The 18627-nt window shown below is 43.2% G+C and overlaps 2 protein-coding genes and 1 non-coding gene across 4 annotated transcripts; 1 reads left to right on the top strand and 2 right to left on the bottom strand.

Annotated features, from left to right (window-relative positions):
- Positions 1 to 6: 6 nt before the first annotated feature.
- On the bottom strand, positions 7 to 3595 carry LOC119299150 (CASP-like protein 1B2). Of its 2 annotated transcripts, none has more exons than XM_037576415.1 (3): positions 3260 to 3595; positions 3049 to 3163; positions 7 to 401 (listed from the first exon to the last, which is right to left on the bottom strand). In XM_037576415.1, exons 1-3 carry the CDS (start codon positions 3499 to 3501, stop codon positions 219 to 221), a joined length of 540 nt encoding a protein of 179 aa, XP_037432312.1. In that variant the 5' UTR covers positions 3502 to 3595; the 3' UTR covers positions 7 to 218. The 2 variants fall into 2 exon arrangements, with proteins under 2 accessions (XP_037432312.1, XP_037432311.1); XM_037576414.1 differs by lacking the exon at positions 7 to 401 and adding an exon at positions 1303 to 2144 and having other exon boundaries at positions 3260 to 3571.
- Positions 3596 to 3980: 385 nt separating this feature from the next.
- On the top strand, positions 3981 to 4068 carry TRNAM-CAU. The gene is given in 2 exon segments: positions 3981 to 4018; positions 4033 to 4068. It is a non-coding gene; the product is annotated as a tRNA-Met (tRNA).
- Positions 4069 to 4990: 922 nt separating this feature from the next.
- Positions 4991 to 8753, bottom strand: LOC119299146 (protein LOL2-like). The gene is made up of 7 exons (XM_037576410.1): positions 8446 to 8753; positions 7974 to 8087; positions 6770 to 6892; positions 5907 to 6016; positions 5742 to 5819; positions 5574 to 5645; positions 4991 to 5461 (listed from the first exon to the last, which is right to left on the bottom strand). Exons 2-7 carry the CDS (start codon positions 8083 to 8085, stop codon positions 5417 to 5419), a joined length of 540 nt encoding a protein of 179 aa, XP_037432307.1. The 5' UTR covers positions 8086 to 8087; positions 8446 to 8753; the 3' UTR covers positions 4991 to 5416.
- Between the last annotated feature and the right edge of the window lie 9874 nt (positions 8754 to 18627).

The raw sequence follows: 18627 nt of genomic DNA, 5'->3' as shown, positions 1-18627 counted from the left end.
TCATAAGTACAGGTTGCAGTGATAAGAGATATCAGTTTTTTTTCATCAAGTTTGGATTGCTTACCACATGTGTCACGTGGTAGTGATCGGACAGATCAGATCATTGATGTCCCACTGAATGTTAGACATGCTTTCTCCCCTTAATGAACATCATGGTTGATTGGTGAATGCATCCTCAATAGCCTTAATGGCATGATTCTCACAGTTCCAAGAACAAATTAATTCAACTGATTCCAGAACGAAGCCCACATAAATAGTAGCAGTATTGGAGCTTGTATCAGAATCAGTCCAGATGCAGAACTGGTGTGTCGCTGAAATTCATCTAGAAAAGTAAACGTCATACTTACAGTATAACATTCCTGCTTGCAAATTCTGGTGCAAAAGATATGACTGCACGCGCCCTGCAAAAAATTTATAATATTACGTGCGGAGAAGAGAGAATATGGATGGCACACGCAACCCGTTATACTTTGGATTACCTGATCAACGATACCTGGATACCGTGTTAGTCCAAATTTTATTTACTTTTCCCATTTAATTTTTTTATTGGATGTGTGGAAATCGTATGCATATACTCCCCCCTCAAATTTCTCATATGCTATAATATTTTGGTATGTTTTGTAATTATATTGTAATTGAAATAATACGCCATAGTTTTTATGCTGGAGGGAATGTGTTATTCAGTGAGAAAGATGCAAATTGTTGGGTAGATGGTTTTTTCAACGACGACACACAAATTGAGGAACAGTACTGAAAGGTCCTGTTTCTCTTTCAGTGCCCTGTTCTGTTGTTCTGTTCTTCATATGCTGGCCAGCTGCATGAGTGAGAGTGACCACCCTTCTCTGCTTGATGGCACCTTTCAGGGTACCTCATGTCATGAATACTAGTACCATATGCGTATAGCAACAAGTCTTGTACATCCATACCAATAATGTGGAAGAGTAAAGTGCAGAAACAAAGGACAAGCTGTATTTGAATGAATCTAGGCAGCAGCAGCTGCTAGGTAATGCTATCTTCTCTTATCTTTAAACATGATTTATTTAACTTCAAACATATTTACACATGATTTATGGTCCCAATTTTATGTTTTATCGACTCTAATATCAACTACTTTTCTTTCAGATCCTTTTTTTTCCAGAAAAAATCGTACCCAAGCACAAGCTTTTAAGAAGAAAAAAAACCATGCAATCCAACATTTTCTTTATGCAAAACGGTCAGTCGGACAATGAACACATCTAGGTTGTGATAATAATAGATTGTTAGGCTGATGTGCTGCACCAGTGGTAATCACTTAGCTCCTAGTTGCATGTTGACTGAATTTTTCCGGAGATGCCTGATAGGCTCACATGCATGTGCTCCTTCTCCGATAAATCTACATCAACTGACCAACTCCTGAAATTTTTGCCTCATTAAGTCCACAACTAAGGCTGGTGCTGGATGCATCATTTCAAGCAACTCCAAACAACTTCACTGTTCAGGTAATAAAACAAGAGTTCCATGCAGTACAACAGGTACAAACTGTTGTGAAAGACCAAACCTCACCAGACATACTTGTCGAACGATGCAATGTATCATCCAATTGAGCAAATGCGGCCAAATGCCGGGACAGTTGTGAGTACTGGTTTACAACCACAAAGTAGTAGAATTGAATGGTGCAATAACTTGATCTAATTTAGGAGCTGATCTAGTTAAAGCCCCATAACCAACCAGGGCTTATGTGCCTGCACATTTCAGACCAGGCAAGGTGATATACAGTTGTAGACCAAATTTAGCACACTTGCAGCCTTGAGCACACTTCCTCCTGAGATCCAGCTCCCACATGCAACCAAACTGGCTCACATCACTTCACATCCCAGTGACATGAGCAGTGTACTCTTGGGTATGGACTGTCTGAGCTGAGGTACTAGTGCTCATTGGCCTGCGACGATGCCACGGGGAGAGGTGGCTGCAGCTGAGAGCAAGTTCAGGGCTAGCATGAGCGCGACGCCGACGAATGAGGACACGAGTGATACGCCTCCACGGTTGCAGAAGGAACCAAATTTGTTGCATATCGGGTTCCAACGCGTGTGCAAGTTACCATTCTTGCCTAACTCGGCCATCGAAGCCGCTGTCGCGGCACCGGTGGCCAATAGAACCATGATTACCTGGGACATTGACAGTACAAGGATGAAAATATATCATGTCTTGCCGTCCATTGATACTGGTTTGAAATTTGCCAGATGTGCCACAGTACTAGTTGTCTACAATACAAAGTACAGCACCAGCAGTTTCACTCAAGCCACTGGTTCTGGATAGTTGCAAAAAGATTCTTGATTAGATCGAGTGCTGTGTTTTTATAGTACCACCGTCATAAGGCTCCAAATTTATCAGATATCCCTGGATTGTGTATGAGCATCTAAATTTAAGATCAATACGCTTGCTTAGACTAAGTTGGTTACTCCATTAAAATATTTTTGTGAGAAACAGTCCAAAGATACTCTGATGAAAGTGTGAAACTACTACCGGATGAGCGAGGTTTTGTGTAAGTAATGGCCAGTAGAACCATGATTATCTTATTTGGGACATTGAAATTACGAGGAAAATATATCATGTGTTGCCGTCGATCGACACTGGTTTGAGATTTGCCAGATATGCTACAGTACTAGGTGTCTACAATACAAGTGCAGCACCAACAGTTTTTCACTCAAGCCACTGGTTGTGGATAGTTGCTTGCAAAAAAGATTCGTGATTAGATTGAGTGCTGTGTTTTCATAGTAGCACCATTAGAAGGCTCCAAAATTTTCAGATCTTCCTGGATTGTGTAGGAAAAACTTCATTTAAGACCAATGCACTTGCTTAGATTGAGTTGGTTGCTTCTCTCGTAGATGTATTCGATATTCGATCTACTAAAATATGTTTATTAGGAGCAGTTAAAGTCTACTTACTCTGATGAAAGTGTGAAAGTACTGCTGGGTGAGGTTTTCTTTGAGTAAATAATGGCCAGCTTATAGATAATGTTAAGTGTCATTTAATCGGTAAATTACTATTAATTGAGAAAAAAGAAATTACCATGTCCATCCTATGCACTACCAAATGCTGGGCCCTTCCCTGCACAAGGCACCTTCTGGTGAGCAGCACCACCAAGTTATACAGACTGGCAATGCCATTGGCTATGACAAAGTACCTGCGAAATTGACGGTTTACCGTCACAGAGACAGCATGTCAGTAAATTCGACAGGTAATGGCAGCAAGCAAGCAAGCAAAGCAAGGAGTCCCCTACACAAACGCAGGCGTGTCGCTGAACTTGGCAGTGAAGGTCTGCGTGAGCGGCCTGGTGCCCACAATGGCCACCACCGCGGTGTAGGACTGCCTGTTGAGCCCCATGACCACCGCGGCCACCGCCGTCGCCAGGACCGCCGCCGCTCGCAGCAGGACCGGCCCCAGGCCGACGAGCTTGTCCTTGAGCGAGCATAGCTCCGCGGCGGCAATGGCAGGGGGCTTCTTGCCATGCTCGAGGTCCATTGGTTGACTGTGAAGAAGAACCTCAGGAGGTCTGGGGTGATCGGAGTTGGTGCTTTTGGGAGGGAGATTATATGCTGGTATAATGGTGATCCCAAATTCGAGGTGATCGGATCTTGCAAGTTTGGGTGACTTACCAAACCTCAAAACCGTAAATTATGGGCTACTTTGTTTCTATACTTCGTGAGTAAGCTCGTCAAGAAAAGATGTTTCTTTTTAGAGTCGTTTGAGACTTGTGATACGGGTGGAAAGTGAAGTGCCACAGAAGAGCATTTTTTGTAGAGGAATTTGCATCTTGAGTATGACAGGGGGAGCGTGAAGTGAGGGCAAACTGTGGCACACTTCACTGGGAGAGGTACTAGTTTCCTGGTTAGGTACATCTAACATGAGAAATTATATGATTTGACCTTGCTTTTTGGGCAAGATTTCTTTAAGATTTAGGGAATGTATAAATAGGTTTACATTGGTAGCAGAACACCAATGGGGTGGTGGCGCAGTTGGCTAGCGCGTAGGTCTCATAGCTAAACGTGAGTGATCCTGAGGTCGAGAGTTCGAGCCTCTCTCACCCCAAATCTTTTGGAATTTTTTTTATTTCCTTGGTGCTAACTAACATCAAAATATGTTTTAGATTCATATATAAGATTTAACTTTTGTATGGTGTTCCATTTCGTCTGAGTTCCTAGTTATTTTTTGTTTAAATTATGGTCCAAAGTACCCAAACATTGAGGTCGATTTTTCAGTTGACCATTTGCGATAATAATAAGTTTGAATTTGAAACATAACATTTCACTTTTGTGATCATGCATATACATTCCTTACTAACTGACCACAACATATATGGCGTTGTGTAAGAGGAACATTATTCAGAAAATTAACATTTCAACACCACAGCCTGTCCTTTCTTACAGAGCAAACATGGACTTGATCATGAATGATTGCACTTCGTCTCTACGGTCCCTTGGCCCAGTACCATGTCAGGTACGGTGTATAAATACCCACAAATCTTTTGGAATTTTTTTTATTTCCTTGGTGCTAACTAACATCAAAATATGTTTTAGATTCATATATAAGATTTAACTTTTGTATGGTGTTCCATTTCGTCTGAGTTCCTAGTTATTTTTTGTTTAAATTATGGTCCAAAGTACCCAAACATTGAGGTCGATTTTTCAGTTGACCATTTGCGATAATAATAAGTTTGAATTTGAAACATAACATTTCACTTTTGTGATCATGCATATACATTCCTTACTAACTGACCACAACATATATGGCGTTGTGTAAGAGGAACATTATTCAGAAAATTAACATTTCAACACCACAGCCTGTCCTTTCTTACAGAGCAAACATGGACTTGATCATGAATGATTGCACTTCGTCTCTACGGTCCCTTGGCCCAGTACCATGTCAGGTACGGTGTATAAATACCCACAACTACAAATACACGTACGATACAAACATGCACTTATTCGCTGCTACGCTGTAGAGATGTACGTAAAATAAAATACAGCCTTCAAAGAATTATTCATCACAATAATTACAGTCGTTTAATTACCAATCATTGACAGGTGGGGCCAGCCATATGCAAAGTTATTTGCTGTTATTCATCCAGAACGAGAGGCCCCTTCAGGACAGGACACAGGACAGGACAGAGAGGATTTGATCACGCAGTGAGGTCTGACAGTGCCCACATTTTACATACAAAAGAATCAAGGGGGTAAGCAAAATACAGTTTTTCTCCGTATTATCCACACCCGCACTCTCTTTTTTTGTTGGCGCGGTCCGTTTACGCGCTTCGGGGTTTTCTTCTATGCGACCGATCGGTCGATCACCAGACACGAGTATAATACAAAGTGTTCCCAACTCCAGATTATAAGACACAGAACAGGGCATCACTTGGTACAAGCGCTGACATGTTTTGCTACTTTTTCCCGCCGGACGTAACCCCGACTACGACGTTGCTCACCTGCGAAAATGTGAACGGGTGGTGTGAGCAATGCGGGATAGCTTCACTGGGCAACACAAAGTACAAATGCAGATTGATTGGATGGTGGTAGCAAAGCGCAGAGGCGGCTTACCAATTTTCCCTTGTCATCTACTGTCATTGGGTTTTCGACGACCACCGTTACATTCTGCGATTGAGCGGACGGCTGACCAATACAGGGGAAAGGGAAAGGGAAATTAGAAGAGGTAAATCACCTTGGAATTCACGGTGAAAGCTCAAAGAGCTCATCATATGCACATACCGCAGAGGTCGATGGGACACTATATGAAATTCCGTTTGGTGCATGCATTGTAGGTGGCAAAGGTCTCACGGTGTTCATCTGGGATAAGAAAGACAAATAGATTAAATAAGCCGGTTTCACTGAGCATTTGCAGCACAAAGAGATCCAAAGAAGATTTTGACATACTCCGATGTTCGTAATAAAATTGCAGATAGCACATTTGACAGAAGATGCTCCGTATGGATACATTAACACCGTCTGGCACTGGCCACAGTTCACATGAGCTATACTATTCACTGCACCATGAACAGATAGAATTCGTCAAGTGGAGAACAGATAAATAGAACACATATGATACACACAAAGGGAGCTTAAACATGCATGAGGTATAGGAACAGAGAAGGAGAACATGCTAAAATGTTAGCATTTTATTGTCTTTACATCCTTCTTAATCAGATTAATTTAACAGTACTGCAGAAAAAAGAAGCCGTGCACATGCACATGTACAACGGTAACAGAGACAAGCAATACATGTCAACTTTCCAGGAGCATACATTGCCAAATCCACAGAGCACATGATATAAGGTGAAAATACAATAAACTTGCCCACAGAGAAATAGTTGCTTGAGCAGCATGGGTGATGTTTGACTACTTTCCAGTCTTGACTTTGAAGGCTGGCCTTGACTTTATGACCAGTAAATCCATACATGCAGGGTTTGTGATATAAAAACAAAACAACCAGCAATGCGCTCTACCCCACAAATACTATCTTGTATTTACAGCTTGAGACAACATGAAACTGGTGCGATCAAACTTACTAGAAAATCAGCTAATTTCAAGGCATACGAAGTTTCTGTTAATCAAGCTACACCTGGGGTAAATAATGATAATACTTTCCTAAGGTATTGTAGCATCAACTTGAAAACTCTCCTGGGTTCTATGCCTGAGTAACCCTTTCTGACTTTATAGAACAGATATTCCATTCATAACTACAATTTCAACTTACAAGCTCAAGGATCTACAGAATAATTCGACACATACATCAGTACCTGGCGGTGCTGGTCTGGCAAGGTTGACTGTATCACAACATGAGCATCTGACAGTAGTTGCATTGCGAGTATACATCAATAAAGTTCGACAGCCGACGCATATAAGCTGAGCCATCTCCATTCCTGAAGAAGAAATTTACTCACTTTTTCATAAGCATGCAACTAGATATTTGAAGCACTACCAACAAACCAAGAGCGTACAACAGTATGCAGCTACAAGGCTAGGAATGGGTAAAAGATTACCCACTGTCCAATTTCAAATGCATGGGCTGACCCGTTATAATGAACACAACAGAACATGTAAATAATCACTAAAACACTTGATATATGGTGATAAGGCATAAAAGATAGAACAGCACAGTGGAGGATAAATCTGCCCAGAGAAAGCAAGGAAGAGGCGTCACACATGGCAAAGCAGAACATAGACCCAATATACATGGCAAAGGAAGGAAGATGTATCTAATGTAGACAACAAAACTGTTTAAGCAATGACAGCTAGATTAGAAGGGTTCTATCAGCTAATAATTTTTGTTAAGATGAACCAATATGGATTAACCAGAAGACAAATTTGTAAGGGGGCTGAGCATAAGTGGGTTGAAAGTAACCGCACAAAAGTAGGTAGATGGGTCAAATAAGGAAGGGAAAGTTCATGTTTCTGCCACCAGTCACCCAAAATGTCATATCAGCATCCCCAGTCCAATGATCTAAATGACAATTATAGGAAAAATCCCCATGGATTCAAATCCTCCATAATTCCTACGGAAATTCTACAATCCAAATAGGCTCTTAGTAGCAACCTCAATCTTCTGAACCCCACGCCATACTGATCGAATTTAACATTTCTCTGGGGAGTACACCACATGGTACATCATTGATCCACCAAACAATGTGAACCACGATTGATGAATGCGCATGTTAAGCTAGTAGAACCAAACCTAGAAATGGACAGCACATTCTAGGAATCTATCTACTCTCTTAGGCTATAAAATTGGCATGTGAGGTTTCCCACAACCTGCTATAGGATAAATTAGTCCTAGTGTGTCCCTCCTTCATTTCCCTACCCATTCATCAGCACCCCACTACCACATATGGAATATGATCCAGAACATTATCAACAAAATTGAACATAACACGATCTTGTTTGCACCTTTTGTGTTCAAAAATTGCACAAGTGTCGAAACCAGAGCTCGGGCATGGCCGTTACCTGGAGGCGGCGCGCTGGTGACGGCGTGGCACACGGCGCAGCACACGCTGGGGGCCCCTCTGGGGTAGAGTAGAACGCTCCTGCACCCATGGCACACGATCTGGCTCTGCATGCCTGCAAAATCCCGACCAGGCCTGTCAGGGCGTAGCAGTAGATAGTTTTTCATACACCAATCCGATGATGCTCTGCCCGCTGCTCCATCCGAATCCTATCGCCCAACGCGTATCAGCACCTTGCTCTACCGCAGGGCCGTCGAAACGCGATCAATTAGCACGGGGGACGCTGGAATCACCATGGGAAGCTCCAATTTCGAGAGGACCCAAATCCTGCTGCTGCTCCAGCATGCGCCCACCCTCTGATGATTCCAGGTCGATTTCTCCAGGGAAGCAACGCGATTCTGATCGCGGCGCGAGCAGCCGCGCCGCCGAATCGACGGGGGCGGCGAGAAAAAAACATCGGATTCGACGCTCACCTCAAGAAGAGCCGAGCAGCGAGGAATCCCTTGCGAGAATCGGTTCCGGGAATGAAGGGGGCGAGCGCCTTCCGCGGGGGAGGAGGGAGGGGAGGCGCCACCGATCTAGCTAGCCGCACACGGGGACCTCGAGGCGCTTCTCGCGGAGGACGGGGAAAATGGCGGAGAAAAACTTATTGACGGGCAGACAGCGGCGGTTGTGGCTTGGATTTATTTGGCAGGCGAGACGAGAGGTTGGAGACGACGGAGGAGGAGACCGCGTTGCGTTGCGTCGGTCTCACTCTTCTCTCTTCTTCTCCTCCCCTTCCGTCACATGTTGCAAGAGTCGTGGGCGACCGTGTCAATGAACAACACAATTCCTTTTCTTTATCTCTACATCCCTATTCTTTCCCAGCAGAATTCAACCCCCTGTTTTACTTGGAAAATTTTATGAAACATATGTTTTTACATATATTTTCTCACTTTTCAACTTGTGATCTTGTGGCACATTTCACCTGTTGTATTAAATTTTCTACTTAAAAACCCATGCACAAGTCACGGTCTGACCTTATGAATATATTTTTTATCTTGACTGTTTGTTTGGACCAAAATAGAAGAATTACACCTGCCACGATGACATGTCAGCCAATAATATTGGACTGACAACTCAGATACGAGATACATAGGGCATCTTCTGACATGGCATAATGGTTTGGTGCGGTGTGACTGGTTTAGCCGCAATAAATTCTAACATGAGTGCACCTACGAATCTTGTATTATTTGTTAGCGTTAGGTAGTGGCAAATAATGCATCAATGGAATAGGCACCGACTGACATCTTGGTTGTTATGTTCAAGGGACGTGGCGATGAGGCGCTCAAAGAAGTTTACGAAGAGGAGACTGAATTGTACCGAATTTTTCATGATAGCGGAGGGATCATCGATGACTTCACACATGTTACTAATAATGAGTTTATAAGTACACCTATCATATCTCATACTATTAAATTAAAGCGAATCACTTTGGAAATTATATGTAAAGAGCAATTGGTGGTATTGTTAGTCAAGATATTGTTATGCACTTGCATGACTTTGCTGAAATATGTGATATGAAAAGGTTTAAAGATGTTGATTCAAAAGTTGCCGGGTTCAAATTATTCCCTTTCTCATTAAGAGGTGAGAATGGTTATTTTCTTTTCCTAGTGGTAGCATTAATTATTGAAAATCTTACAAAGAGTACTTTATTGCTAATGTTACCCTCTTGCTAAGATTACCCAAATGAGGAACGAAATTATGAACTTTAAATAAAACGTCAATGGACACCATGCTCAATCTTGGGGATTTATTTTTGAAATGACACCATAGTTTAGTCCGGAGAAGTTCAACCTACCATGATACAGCTCCTGAAGCATTTATATTAGTATATCTCTCAACTAGGGCCAAAAAGCTCTAAAAAGCTAACATAGAAGCCATCTGGACCTGGAGCAGTATTTGTTTCCATGCTTTTCACCACCTTGTCTATCTCTTCACTCATGAAGTTAATAAAAATGTGCTTTAAAAGTACCCTACACATGGACTTAATGACCAGCTTATGCTTCAAACCTTTTGTGGCCTTAATCAGACACAAGGGTGAGAGAAGTATCTTTTGAATAACATGATGGTAAATTATTGCCAATGGCATACCAAAAGAGCTACATTTTTCTGAAAGGGTAAATTCCACTTATTTATTTTGTGGGTAAAAGGGGTGAATTCTATTTATTTATTTTGCAGGTAAAAGGGGTGAATTCTATTTTTTTGCCGGTAAAAGGGGTGAATTATATTGATGAGATGGAACGTCTAGATGTTAAAGTTGATATAATTATGTGCATTCTTTCTACTAAGGATGTTTCTAGCATTGATGATGTCCCTCTTGGTGCTTTAGTTGAGAAAAACAAAGGCCAAGTCGATGTAAATTTCATTGCTAGAAATATCAAGCAACAAATGCATATATGAACAATTGTGGAAATTATTATTCTAGGCATCATCCCTCAAGTAATAATAATTACAATAATGGTAATGTCTCTAAGGAACTTAGGGTCATATTCAAAACAATTGCCACTCAAAAGAAAGGGGAAGGGAATTTAGTGTGGGGTTCGAAAAAATGATGTGTTGTCTGGAAAAGATGATGCACTAGCTAATGAGGTATCTTACATTAAAAATGCATTAAAGAAGACAAAATGTGATTGTATGGAGATCCTCGAAAGTATGCAAGCCACCATGGATGATAAGAAGTGTGAAACTTAGAAGATGGCAGAAGCTAAAAGATACCAATATATGCATGATGACCCACAAGTATAGGAGATCGGAACAATCTTGGAGGGTAGTATTTCACCCAAATTTATAATTCGAAACAAGGGGAGCCAAAGAATGTTTATAAGACTTAGCAGTTGAGTTGCCAAAGAAACTCTTCTGGTGTCCAAATAGCATCGTCCTATATATCAATCTTTACCTCAGGACCATTGCAGAGCTCTTCATCATGTCTGTGATCTCATCTGGGACTCCAAACAACATTTGGTCACCAAATCACATAACTCATATAATACTATATCATCAATGGACGTTAAGCGTGCGGACCCTACGGGTTCGAGAACTATGTAGACATGATCGAGCCACCTCTCCGGTCAATAACGAATAGCGGAACCCGGATGCCCATATTGGTTCCTACATATTCTACAAAGATCTTTATCGGTCAAACCTTATGACAACATACGTAATTCCCTTTTGTCTATCGATATGTTACTTGCCCGAGATTCGATCGTCAATATCTTCATACCTAGTTCAATCTCATTACCACCAAGTCTCTTTACTCATTCCATAATACATCATCTCATAACTAACTCCTTAGTCACTTTTCTTGCAAGCTTCTTGTGATGTGTATTACCGAGAGGGTCCAGAGATACCTTTCCGATACTCAGAGTGACAAATCATAATCTCGATCCATGCCAACTCAACAGACACCTTCGGAGATATATGTAGAGCATCGTTATGATCACCCACTTACGTTATGATGTTTGATAGCACACAAGGTATTCCTCCGGTATCCGGAAGTTGCATGATCACATGGTGGAAGGAATATGTATTTGACATTAAGAAAGCAATAGCAATAAACTGAACGATCATATGCTAAGTTAACAGATGGGTCTTGTCCATCACATCATTATCCTAATGATGTGATCCCGTTATCAAATGATAACTCATGTATATGGTTAGGAAACCTTAACCATCTTTGATCAACGAGCTAGTCTAGTAGAGGCTCACTAGGGACACGATATTTGTTTATGTATTCACACATGTATTTAAGTTTCCGGTCAATACAATTCTAGCATGAATAATAAACCTTTATCATGAATAAGGAAATATAATAATAACAACTTTATTATTGCCTCTAGGGCATATTTGCATCGACAAATGCGTCCTTCATTACATCGCATTATCCAGAAAGAAAATAGTCTTATAGACTCTAGTCGTAGGCTAGTCAAATACATAGTCTTACAATAAGCAAACGGAGTTCAACACAAGCGGAAACGAAAAGCAAATCTAAGGTAAATGTCTTGAGAGGCTCCATCAGCACCACGAGGAAGCATGTCGAGTGGAGACACAAAACCCTACGTAAGTCACTCCTCGTAGAAATCACCTGCAACATGATACGTTGCAGCCACTAGGGTCAATATGTGGATTGTATTGGCAAGTCCACAGTTCATTGGTAACCTATTCACCTACTTGCACTTTGACTGGTGGGGTTCAAGGCTCTTTTGCATAAAATAGTTTTGCCTTGTTATTTATATAGTGGACTACTCTAATAGCAATATGACACTCCCGGTAAAGCCTCGGCCATAGTCTATAGGCACTCCCAGTAAAGCCCCGGTCGTAACCCGATGCAATTTGAGCCTGTGGGTTCCCCAGTAAAGCCCCGGTTTCTCCAAACCTTTCTTTAATTAAGAATTCCTGGTAAAGCCCAGGTCCTTTGAGATCAGCTCCACAACTCCCCGTTGGTTCAACCCATTGATTTTAATTAAGAAGAGGTGATGAGATCAAGCTGACATCTCTCAGATGAGTTGCTCAAGTTGTCCATAACCTGGGACATGACTAATCATGATCATTTTTATACACTCTACAGAGGTTTGTGTACTTTACCCATGATTCTCGCTCACACCCTTGAGCCACTAAACTTCACTCGTGAAGTAGCTAGGTAGACCAAGACAAGACTTTTGGGCAGCAATAGCCCCCCAGAAAAGGCAGACCCAGTCTAACTACACACCTATAGCGACACACTTGGAGAGCAGCCAGTGGGAGCGCAACGGGCATGGGAGACCTGCATGAGCGGTGCGGAAGACATACACGGGGGCGTTGTTGACCGAGGCGGGGGTGCCGTTGACCGGGGCGGTGGTGATCTTCAGGGCCATGGGATCCAGACTCCAGAATGACGACGTTGACTGAGCCAGCCCGATCTCTAGATGGTGTCGAACCAGCTCGATCTGGAGGCAACCTTGACTGGAGCGGCCCAATCTCCCGATCTGGAGACACCGTTGACCAGGGAGAATCCTGGCAGGGCACGTGAAGTGGGAGGGAGGGGAGCGCGAGATGGCCAGAGGAAGATGGCGGCATTGCAGGGGGAGGCAGCGTCTGACCGAGAGGAGGTTGGCGGCGGCGCAAAATTGGATATGCACGAGTTGCGCGTGCTAAAAATATAACCTAAGATCTAAGAGCAACTCCAACACGCCGACCCAAACGGACGACGATCTTGTCTGCTTTTTGTCCGTTTAGGACGGCCCGGCGGACACCCATGCCCGCTTCCGCGTTTGGGTCGGCGCATGCACCCAACACTGGCCCGACCCAATTTTTAGTTCCCGCAAAAAATAGAACATAATATTTTGAAAATAGATAAACATTAATTAAACATTAACTAGCAAACATGACCGTGTGTTGCAAACGGGAGGAAAAAAATAAACCACAGACCCCTACTCCCTAGTCCACTCGATCGTGGAATCAAATTCGGCCATGCGGGTGTGGCCGAGGGTTGGTCGGCTCAGTTTTATTATTTCTGATGTTTGTTATACCGTCATGATTGAAAATGATTAAATCAAATTTTTTTCCTAAAAAATAACTAACTAAGTCATTTTACGAGCATATGCATCTATTGAAGGAAACATTATGCATCTATAACCATGACATTTTTTTTTCGTTCGGGACATAATGTCACGGACGTGTCTTTTTTTTAGTGTAAGCCGTCGTAATAGCCACCCTGTTATAGATGATGTTTAACAAACCCCAAAGTTCACGAAGCAAGTACAAAGGAACTTGATACTCTCATGGTCTAAGGAATTATACAAACATTAACTCTTTGTATGTTGTTTACCATTAACTTATGACAAATGTAGCTCATAGTATAACATCAAATTGGGTTGATTCACCACAAGTGTTCTCCTAACACTTTGTCCTCAAAGTTGCTGGCATAGTTATGCCCCATGTTCTAGGAAAACAAAACCATCATGCAACACTTGGACTAGTATTAGAGACATGACTAGGAATACATTTTACCGTTTATTATTTCACACGTGCACATGAGTTTTCCTCCGAGCCTCGTGGTCATTGCAGACTCGAGAATCATTCAGAATGCACGTATTTATTGTTCTAGCTGATTAGAGGGGTGCAGAAATAGCTAGAAGTGAATGCAGAAAGTATGGAAAAACATCTTGTAATGTATTTATCTAGAAAATCGATTATACTCCGGCGTCAGCGGTGGCGCATCGGGGGTGCTTTGGAGGAGCACGGGTGGTGACTGCTCTCGAGGAGATCCGGATTCAGATCCCGCAACACACCAGTTGTTGCGATGGGAGGAATCGCAACAACCACTCAGTTGCAAAAAACTAGTCTGGATAATACGTTGCTTTTAGCCATCTCATTAAAATCTGATCCAACAGTCACGAAGATGGCGGACGCACGCGTCGTGTTCCGTGAGGTGGTCCCAATCATTTCCCTATATATAATTAGTAAGCTTGCACGTGCAACGCACGTCTTAACTCCATCACATAATTATGATTATTAACACAGTTGTTTGGTTCTACATAGTTTTTCATCTGCATCTGTTTCACCAAAAAATAGCATTTGTTTGGGTGAAAGAAAAATTAAATCGCATGGAAGGTGTAAATAATACTCCCTCCATTCACCAATATAAGATGTTTTGAATATATCAATATGAAATACATATGAACTAAAATGAATGAACAAACACACTAAAACATGTCTTATTCTTTCGATTTAGAGAAAAGTTAGAACCAGAAATGCAATTCGGCTCCCGGGTCCAGATGCTCCTGCAATCTAGACCACGCAGGTGCCTCATGATTTGAGCATGGCTTGGTATTCGGTTCGTATTTCTAATATAAAAACAATACATGATGCCCACCCAACAATATCACTCAATGCGCGCTGCCTCCCGGACGCCATCGCTGGTACAGACATTGGGACAAACGGAGCCGCCTGTGGTACTCTAGCTGCCCCCACCATCTCCATCGACACCTTACGTCCCATGATTAACGATTTTTTAATTCAAACTGGTAGATGTCACATACAGATAGACCAAGTACAAGTTTTATGCATGTGCCCCCTAAAATGTATCAGACGTCTTCTAAAATTTCACAACAGGAGTCCATGGGTAGAGGTTTTATTTTTTACACGCACAACCAACACATGGCAAGATTTGTCACCGACACAGGAAAAAAAGTCGGAAAGACATCACTTGGGCAAATAAAATGCTGGAAAAACGTTGGTTGTCAGGTTCTCAATCTATCTACGAAGGTGCATTTTGCAGCTTAACAGCATCAGGCATTTTGGGGTAATCTCACATAATTAAACATTAGTCCACACGCACGTTGGCTACTACACTGCAATAATAACAACTAATTTAGAGATAGTTCCTCCCAGCGATGAACACATTAAGCGTCCAGCAAAATACACGGAGGCGCAAACACAAAATACACACAGTTAATTTCTAATTCTAGCCAATTGGTCCATTGACTCGATTTAGCGTCTAGCAGATGAAGCGGATCTGGATGCATACCATGTAGAATGCTTCATTGTCAGCACTCCAAGCCAAGCCTGACGTGAGGACGCCGGAGCTCGGCCAACTGATGGATGGAGCAATCTTCTTCCTCCTGCCACCACTGCTGCACCACTCTCCTCTCCCAACCATACGCAGAAAACTTCATATATTTTGTCTTCCTGACATTAAGCCTACTTTTCCCATAATATCTAATGGTGAAACCATGCTTCCATGAATAAAGATTGTAAAAACCATATGTTTCTTACATAGGGTCTAGTGTTAGCCCAATAGCACCGTGCTCACCCAACTAATCTGTATACCCCTAAATCATTTGCTCCAGTGCACAAATTCTTCCCAGACATAGTGTCCGGTCCTGTAATTTGAGCGGAGCAGAGAATGTTGAGCCTGCTGGGACAGGGTGTCCTGTAATTTCAGCGAAGCGGAGAGTGTGTCGAGCCCGCTGGGACAGGGTGTCCTGTAATTTCAGTGCAGCGGAGAGTTAGCATACTCCATAAAATGTACTGTATAAACTTAATCAAGCTCTGCAATGACATGACGAAATCGTGTGTTTCTAACCCACCAATCTAATGTACAATGCCTCAGGGGATCATATGAAACTACAATAACCAAGACATCATCGCAACTCTGGTTTTGCTACACACCATTTACCTCTTATAAGTAAATGCCTATTACCTCTAAGTCCACCCAGGGGCTTGCGGATCCACCTTGCAAGTAGTAGATTGAGCAGACCCTCCATCACCACTTTCAGTTCGATCTTAAATCACAGCCTCTTGGTGTTCATCAATATGTGCTTCGGTCGTCGGCTTGGTCAATTGCATCTGCTTTGTCACCCTCGCTCTCACTGAAACCGGACATGGCGGCACCACCGGTAGCTACAGTCCTCTCCTTGCTGCACACAACACCACGTACGAACTGCCCAGATGAGTCGTGCGCAAATCCGGCGACAACAGCCCCACAAGATCCATTGGCGGATTCCTCTTCGCCACCAATCAAATCCATTAGGGCCACCACGCTAGCCGCCTCATCCAGGAAGATGGGCAACCTGCACGCGTTGAACTAAAGCTCTAAGATCTCTCTGATGCTGGATAGTAAATGGAAGAAGTTTTCTTTTCCAAGAAGGGGATTTCTGACCTGTCTACCGGAGAGATGGAGAAATCCATCGCCATGTCTGCGCTGCTGGAAATCGGACACCCGCGCTGTCAATGCTCGTCCTCGAGCACACCGCTGAAACACCCTCTGGGAGCTAAAACGCCTCTCCCTGTTGTTTTATGATCACTACTTGTGAAAGAAGATCATACTCTGTTTCTTCAAACCAATTCCAATAATAATCAATAGACATGTTGAAAGGACATGCGGTGCCCCCATGTATGGTTTTGGTAATTGATGACAATCTCTATGGACTAACGGTTGCCTTAAGTTATATTTAAAGGATTTGTCCATAGGATTGTCTTCAAGTCCATGTGTTGGTTTCAAGGAGTTTATGAGATGGCCAAAGTGCTTTTCAAGGAATTATCCAAAGATTGGTCATGTGTGAGTTGAGATGGCCAAAGTGCTTTTCAAGGAATTATCCAAAGATTGGTCAGGTGAGAGTTAAGCTTATTGCAAGCATGTCTTGAAGAAGAAGATTGTGTGATCATTCATGTCTACCTTCAAGACATCATTCAAATGAAGAGAATTGGAAAGGTTCAAGGTTGATCAAGACTAAGTCAAGAGTGAATCAAGTTGATCAACTCACAAAGCGCAGAAGATGTACCGAGAGGGATCAAGTGATCCCATGATATGGTAAGAATTGTCAATTACGCTTTGTGTACTAACCCATGGTCTTTGTGAGAGTTCTTTGTGGGGTTAGGTTGCGGTGTGCAAGTTCAAGTGGAGCATCATGAAGAGATCAAATGCTTGAAGCTTGCCGTCCTTTGTGGTGATAATGGACTTGTGAAGATGTGCGGAAGAGTGGCTCACCCATAGTGGAGTATGGGGGAGCAATCAACTAGTCTTCATCGAGTCAACACAATCAAGAAAGGTGGTCCAACTTGAGGGAGTCAAGATTGTCATCATCTAGCTCAAGTGGACCATGTGCAAGGCAAAGGTTTGCCCTTGATAGGTTTTCTATTTTATCGGTCTCATGATGGTAGTTGGGAGACCGGGTTATAGGATCGATTGCCGTACTATCAAGGGGGCTCTCGATGAGTAGCTTGATCATATCGTTCGTAGAGAGCTCAAACCATTGCATCCTTGCATCATCTTTCTTGGTTCTTGTTTGGTTCTCTTTGTGAGTCTTAGAGCTTATGGTCATCTTGATGACAAGCTTGAGTTCATCGAAAACGGAGTTCGCATGCGTCTTCTATGATGTTTTCGATATTGGAGGTTTTGCCGATTCTTCTCGGTTGAAGGTTTCACTCCTCTTTTTGTTAGGCATACCTCCCCTGCCTCTTCTTACTATTACCAGTCGCTGTTTTGATGCTACTCGTCGTCTTGTTTCCAACAAGCTTGAGTTTGCTCAATTCGGAGCTCATATGCAGAAGTTATGGCAGTTCTTGTTTTCTTGGAAGTGGTTTTTGTCTGGTCCCCGCGGTAGTATCTCGAGCCCCAGCGGTAGTACCGCTTGGAGCTCTCAGCCGTTGTACCGCTGCTTCCGGGCGGTGGTACCGCCATCTTGCTCAGCAAAGACTTGGGCAGTTGTTCCGGCCAGGCACCGCCCAAGTACCGGTCAGGCCTCTGTTTTGATGCGGTACTCGGGCGGTGGTGGCCCGGTTGGTCCGGTCGTACCGGTACCACCGGTGTCCGGAGCGGTTCTACCGCTCAGGACTTAGCCGCCCGAGCGCTCAAGGCCATGCGCTTGCACCGGCCCGGTACCGCTCGACTACCGCACTCAGGGGTGACTCCCTTCTGTTCCTATGCGGTGGTTGAGCGGTGGCTGGGCGGTTGCTCCGGTTGTTCTTCTCAACCGGTGCTACCGCCTGGTCGCCCGGTTGTACCGCCTGGTCGCCCGGTTGTACCGCCTGGTAGGGTTCTGCACGTATAATGTGAGTCCCGGTTGTACCGGGACCAGGAGCGGTAGTACCGCTTGTGTGCGGGCTGAGCACATAATAGTTGGATTTCCCCCCTC

The sequence above is a fragment of the Triticum dicoccoides genome, chromosome 5A (genome assembly GCF_002162155.2).
Source record: "Triticum dicoccoides isolate Atlit2015 ecotype Zavitan chromosome 5A, WEW_v2.0, whole genome shotgun sequence".
Taxonomy (NCBI): domain Eukaryota; kingdom Viridiplantae; phylum Streptophyta; class Magnoliopsida; order Poales; family Poaceae; genus Triticum; species Triticum dicoccoides.
This window is presented reverse-complemented; position numbering and strand designations above follow the sequence as displayed.